At 31.6% G+C, this 6,996-nt stretch overlaps 1 protein-coding gene, 1 long non-coding RNA gene and 1 pseudogene across 2 annotated transcripts; 1 reads left to right on the forward strand and 2 right to left on the reverse strand.

Moving 5' to 3' along the window:
* Positions 1 to 4,250: 4,250 nt before the first annotated feature.
* LOC105116650 (germin-like protein 9-3) lies at positions 4,251 to 4,672 on the reverse strand. Its single transcript, XM_011014092.1, has 2 exons — positions 4,464 to 4,672; positions 4,251 to 4,386 (listed from the first exon to the last, which is right to left on the reverse strand). The coding sequence occupies exons 1-2, from the start codon at positions 4,670 to 4,672 to the stop codon at positions 4,251 to 4,253; spliced, it is 345 nt and encodes a 114-aa protein (XP_011012394.1).
* A 360-nt stretch (positions 4,673 to 5,032) lies between these two features.
* On the forward strand, positions 5,033 to 6,133 carry LOC105116643 (putative germin-like protein 9-2; annotated as a pseudogene).
* A 121-nt stretch (positions 6,134 to 6,254) lies between these two features.
* On the reverse strand, positions 6,255 to 6,996 carry LOC105116644 (uncharacterized). Its single transcript, XR_840568.1, has 2 exons — positions 6,951 to 6,996; positions 6,255 to 6,594 (listed from the first exon to the last, which is right to left on the reverse strand). It is a non-coding gene; the product is annotated as an uncharacterized LOC105116644 (long non-coding RNA).

Below are 6,996 nucleotides of genomic sequence, written 5' to 3' on the forward strand. Positions count from 1 at the left end.
ACCCGGTAAAAAACCAATAATCAACTCGTTAAATTTTTGTTTAATAATTTTTATGTTAATATACATATCCATGAATGAATCAGATTAGTTATCGACTAGAGTTTTGTAACTATGCTTTCATTTTCGAAGTGGTAACATTTTTGTCGGCAAGATTTGTTGTGTGTTGCATTATACTCCAATTGATGGATCTTTTCACATTAATTTCTTGCGGTTCCAATTAATGGCTTTCACTTGCTCAATTAATATGTAACAACAACATCAATATAACTTCTTCTTCTTCTTTTTTTGGATAATTATGGATATTCAATGCTCAATTAATTTCTCAAAGCACTAAAATTAAAGAAAATACAAGTTTATAATAATTTTGAGGTTTGTGACATTGAAGGGGAATTTTTATGGAATTAATTATAATTAAGTAATTGAGTCAAGTTTTATTTTCTACAATATTTATTTTTATTCAAAAAATTGGTTTTGCTAAAAGAGTTACCAATAGAGTTTGATCAACTATTTTAACGATTTTAAAGGTTTTAAAAAAAAAAACGGTTTATGAATCAGAATACAATGTTTTCTTTTGTAGTTTGTGCCTTGGGCCCAGTTTAATAAAAAAAAAAAACAGAATACAATGTTTTATTTCAGGTGTAGAATTTCTTTTAATAATTGTAGATTTTAATTTTAGGTTCAATTATTATTAGTATTTGTAGGAAAACTAACAAAAATTGGTCTATGTTTTACGTGAAGGATTTTTCTATATATGTATATGTTTTTTTTTTAATATACATTTGTATGGTAACCTATTTTAGTGATGATTGCATCGTGATTATAGTTATTTTAAAATATATTTTTTGTGTCAAAAATTTTTTTAATGCATCACTTTTATTTTATTTTGGTTTACTGGTAACTTAATTATTTATTCCTTTGACTTGCTTTTAAGCTTAATTCTCTTCAATTAGCACAATTTCATTTTTGTAATTTTAGTACTATATATTTATTAGGCTTACTTGTAACATAATTATTTGGGATATCATATTTGTTTGGGGATACTTTACATGAGCGGAATCTATTTACAATTCTGTAGATATTTGAACTAAACCCCTAATGATCTAGGTTAATTTAGCCAAAAAAATAAAATTGAAAAAGAATATTTACAATTCTATAGATATTTGAACTAAACCCCTAATGATCTAGGTTAATTTAGCCAAAAAAATAAAATTGAAAAAGAACAAAGTAAAACTTGGTTTGATTAGTGATTTAGATAACCCGAACTTGATCTAATAAAGTCACGTCATTAAACTACTGATTTTTTTTATTTTTTTTATCAAAAAAAGGTAAACTACTGATTTTTTTTATTTTTTTTATTAAGAGAAGGTTTTTTTTGTTTTTATTTAGAAGAAAAATCTAGATTCATCTTAGTTAACTTAAATTTATTCTTGAGTTGGATTTTAAAACTATAAATAATAGTTTAATTAGCTAAATTGATGACCAACATTTTTATGTTTTTATGTTAAACAAGCATTAATTTTGCTAATTTCAAACAATATAAGAAATTAATGATGATGTAACAAAGAGTAAATTTTTGGACTTCTCTAGAAATAGAAAGCTCTCCCCGCCGTAGTTTTTAAACTCGATGTAATTCAATGATGATGTTACAAACTATCTGATATAATAAATTAAAATTAAATTTTAGACCAACAACATAAATTTAATTTAATATTTAAAATACAAACTAAATATAAATTTTAAAATTTTTAAAATAAATTATTAAAAAACATAAATTCTGAATCAAAACTATATTTATTTTTTTGTTAAATAAATGCATTAAGTTCTTAAATATCCATAGAAACAAAATTTAAATGAAATATTAATGGAATAGAGACAGTCTCATCAACGCATAATAAAACATCATTATGCTCATTTGTAATTTCATCATCACAATTATCTTCAATCTTATTAATATTTATAAAATCTATGTTTAAAAAACAATTAACAAATAAATATTACATGTTAAAAAATATTTTATTTTAAATAATATTTTAGATTAAAGTATCAATCATTAATTGCCATTATCTATAATATCATTGTTATCTGTTGCATTTGATGAAAAAATTCACTATAGAAAAGGAAATACATCGTATAGCTTCTACTTATTTTGCTATTAGTTTCATTGCATTGCAAAGCATTTTAACTAATAAGGATGAGCTCAGAGCTATGGTGACTTCTAAAAAATGAGTCTCCTTTGCTTATGCTAAATATAACAAAGAAAAAAAGTTTATTAGCTCAGTGTATTTTAAAAAGAATATGCAATAATTATGTAAATGGCTAGATCTTTAACTTGTAGTTGATGGTGATAATAGACCTTCAATGAGATATTTACTTGATATTATTCATTTTATAAATAAAGAAATGTTAAAGGGATTTCAAAAAAGAAAGGCTAGAGTGCAACATTTCATCAACATTATCAATAATCGGTGAGATAAACAACTATATAAAAATTGTTATATGGTAATATTTTGGTTAAATTCTCGATTTTAACATGATGCAAATATAATGAATAAATATATAAGCACAATTTCTAGATTTCTAGATATTCTTGAGAAATATGCATAAGTAATATGAAGCTGTGTAGGAATGCAAGTATATTATTTTTATATTTAAAAATATTTTTTGACATAGTCATACTTATTAATTTTGTATATAGATTAATGGATGACATATGGAAATAGTGCTCTAAATCCATAATATTTGACTATACGAGTATTAAGCCAAACTTGTAATTTTTCGAGATACGAGAGAAATTAGAATACTTTTTTATTAACATATTCACTCTAAGAAAAGAAATAAAATGGAGCACGAAAAACTTAATGATCTTGTTTAGATCGATTACAATCTAAAATTGAAATAAAAGTATTTTATTTCCTTTAATTTATTAAATATTATTTTATCTTATACAATAGCATAACTAATATTTATATTGTGTTTACCTTTACTTTGTAACTAATATTTATATTGTGTTTACCTTTATTTTGAATATGTAGGAATTATTGAAAAGGATAAAATTATAATCTAAATAATTTTGAGATAATTTGTAACATTAAAAATTAAGCAATAAAAAATAACCTGTCAATTTTAATAATTAAAGAAGTAAAGAGTCTTGGTCATGCTCTATTAGCAATAATCATACAAGATATTTTAGATGATAATAATTAATGATTAATATTTTAGTAGAAAATATTATTTAAAACAAAATATTACTTAACATTTAATATATATTGGTTAAATATAGATTTCATTAATATTAATAAAATTAAAGATGATTGTGTACAGATATCCCAATTGATAAGGCTGCTGATGCATTTAAAAATAAAGGACTGAATGCTACAGACATGGTTTATCTTCCTTGTATGTGATCAATGTTTCCATTTCCTAAATTCTGGTTACTTTCTTTCCTTCAAGCATGTTAAAATAACTTCTGATCGATATGACATTTCCAAACTCCTTCCATTTCTAATTTCATCCTTTGGATCTTTTGAAGATGTATAGGAGGTGGTCACACTGTTGGGATAGCACCTTGTGTTGCATTCGAAAATCCTCTTTATGATTTCCAGGACACCGGCAAACTTGACCCAACCATGAATACAACATTACTGAAAACCCTACAAACTCTTTGTCCACGAGATTCTGGCAGTAGCAAGGCAGCTAATCTCCTCCAGAATCCTCGTGGTTCTTCTGTAGTTGGCAAATCTTACTACGAGCAGATACGGTAAGGTAACAGGCTTCTCAGAGTTGATCAGCTACTGACATTGGACCCAAATAACACATTCAAAGTTGATCAGTTAAGTTGGGAGCTGTTGAAGTCAAGACTGGCAACCAAGGGGAGATCAGGAAAAAATGGAGAGCTGTTAATCCTTCCCAATTGAAATTCTGGTGGAAATTTCTGTGCTCTTGTGCTAACTGAAGGAAGCAGGCAGCAAAACTATTTTCGTAGACTGGCTCAGTTTTGTGCAATTAGAATTGCTTTCAGATTCTGAAACTAAATATTGTCATATAATTGATGATAATAATTCAGTTCCAATCATATGATTACAACTAAAATTGCATTTAATAAAAACACATCTGCTTTATTAGCCAAAAACCAAGATGAAATGAAACATTAAGATTTCAAATCTACTTCTAAATGGCTTGTAGGCAATGAATCTTGGCGTCCCATTGGAAAAGATGAATAGTGTCAACAGAAGGTAAAGGGGAACTTCAGTTTAAGCCTTGGCTGCAAGGCCTGTCTTGATCTTCTGGATAGTGGGAACATCAGTTTTGAATGCCTTGGCAAGGACCATACCATCAATTCCATTGGCAAGGACAGAGGTAGGAACCGAGATGGTTCCAGCATTTGCTCTACGAAATGAAGAGATAGAGATGGCAGGTTCTTGATGTCAGCATTGTATTGAAAATGAACAAGTCCCTCCGGGAACATGAAAGTGTCGCCAATTGAAAGCGTTTGAGTGAAAAGTCTGTTTGTGGTGTCAATAAAACCAACCTCAAGAATCAACAAGAAAAAGAAGTTCAATGGAATGGGGGTGACACCGCGGATTCCAGAAAAAGTGAAAAGGTCTGCATCAGGAATTGAGTTTTCAGGGACAGGGAAGTCTGATACAATGTCAGGATCGCTTGCTTGAACCATCCAAGAAGTGGACAAAGCAACTAAAAGAAAGGGCAGGTTTTTTTTTTTAGCAAAGATGAGACCATTGTGGGATTACCTGTATTCTGGATTTGAGAAAGAATTGCAGTGGCACAGGAGAAGGTTTTTGGTGTCTTTATTTACTTCAAACCTCTATCTATATTGGTCATGAGGCCAATTTAGGAATCTAGCGATGGCCTGCAGCCAGAAGGGTAATGTTCTCTTCAATGCTTGTACGTCCTCATCTTTTTAATCAAATTATCTGACCGTTGTAGCCCTACCCTCTTCACATCAAGTTCTTCAGTATGGCCTCAGCTACACCCACCATTAAATTCTTCTCATTGCTAAGTAGCCTCATTTGCCTTCGTCCAGATGGCTATGGCTGGAGACCCAGATATTGTTTCTGATTTCTTAGCCCCACTAAATGCAACCAAAGCTGGTGGAACAGTCTTCACGTTCACTGTCGGTGCACCGCCACCTACAGCATTCACGGTCTCGAAAGTTTAGTGCAGCTGAATTCCCTGCTCTTATCGGGCAAAGTGTTTCGTGTGCAGTGCTTCAATTCCCAGCTGGCACTACTAATCCACCTCACACTCATCCTCGCTCAACTGAGGTCCTTTTCCTTGTTGATGACTCTCTTCAAGGAGAATTCGTTGACACACTACAGGGTGATGGCATGTTCACTTCCATAAGGGGCTTGTTCACTTCCAATACAGGGTCGATGCTCAAGAACCAGCTTTAGCAATTCTGCCTTCGTGAGTACTAGTGCGGGGACCGTATCAATTCCCACCACCCTTTTCGCCGCTGGCATTGATGATAACATCTTGGCTAAGGCCTTCAAGACTGGTGTTGCCACCATTCTAGCTTCAAGGTCTGGTCTTGCACCCACACCTTGAGGATAGACTTCATTAATAGCTACCACCATTTCTTCTTGTTCGTTGGTGATCTTCTGCCATCTTTAACTTTCCTCCTTTTACATTTTTTTTTTCCGTTTTTATGAGTTTTATTAAATAATCGCCTCTAGGGGGCATATTTATCTTTACTTGTTTTATATTGGTAATAATTATTCTCTCCATAATCCATCAGTGAACCTTCAGGGGAAAGGTTTGACGTTTGTATATTCCGAATCAACCGAAAGACATCATGATGCACATAAGGATACACAAAATAAACCAGAGCATTTATGTTGTCTAAAGCCACCCATGCTAAATCAAGAAAGGAATAGAGCTCTAAAAGGTTTATGATAATTTCTGAACCTAAGATAGTAGCTGCATTGTATTCTAATAATCTCGTCAGACTGCATGAACAAAGTGAGATAACTTGTGGGCTAGAAGCTCTTGATCTGATGGCAGAGGCCGTCTAATGTTTCCTAGGTTTTACCATTTGCTACAAACAAAGCGTACAGACGGCTAGTCCGAGAACAAACTTACATCAACCCAAAATTGATCATGACAGGACACTTTCTGAATGGTTAACCGCAAGGGAATAACCAGTGCCGGTGAGATTCAGGTGGAATGCTTGGTGCAAAGGCTAATAGTCAAGAGAATGAAACACCAGATTCAAAAATAATGTAACGAGGGATGACTTATAGATAATTTTCAGCAAATGACTATCTTTGCAATGGCATGTAAAAAAAAATATTACTTCAATACAGGTAACGACCTCATTTAGAACATCAAAGTCACAAGCAAAACTCCATCATATCTTTATGTTTCTACAAAGCTTAAATATAAATTCAAAGTCAACAACTCCTGATAGGATAATAAAAACTACAAAAACATCCCGGATTGAAAAGAACCGTCACCAAGCAATCAAAGCACCACCACCCATAATGGAACTGCTATGATGGGAGACAGCTTACAGCCTTCTACCCCTTCTTCCACCCTTTCTGCGGGTGCTGTCAGTAGGTATTGGTGTAACGTCCTCTGAAAACAAACAAGACATCAACAAAATAAAATAAAAATGAAATTTACCGCCAGTGGAGGAAGATTCAGACAGATGCTTTTCCAGTTCAATTACTGAATGAGCTAAATACTTGTAACTCAAAACACAGAACACAAACAATTCACATTTGTTAGAAGTCATGTAACAATTTTAAAATGTCAAGCTCCAGAAACCTTGCAGTGTTCAACAGAAAACACAAAATAGTGCACCGAAGCTTGAAGCTTAATCCTCAATCATCCCCAACAGTTCAAATCAAGTAACACCCACATCTTAAACTCTTTTTAGAAATTAATTTCAATCAATAGTTTTAGAACTTAATTTCTAATCAATATCTTACCAATGCGCCAAATTTTCAACCCAGACCGAGCCAATGCCCTCAGAGC

Source organism: Populus euphratica, unplaced genomic scaffold (genome assembly GCF_000495115.2).
Source record: "Populus euphratica unplaced genomic scaffold, PopEup_1.0 scaffold1011.1, whole genome shotgun sequence".
NCBI lineage: Eukaryota > Viridiplantae > Streptophyta > Magnoliopsida > Malpighiales > Salicaceae > Populus > Populus euphratica.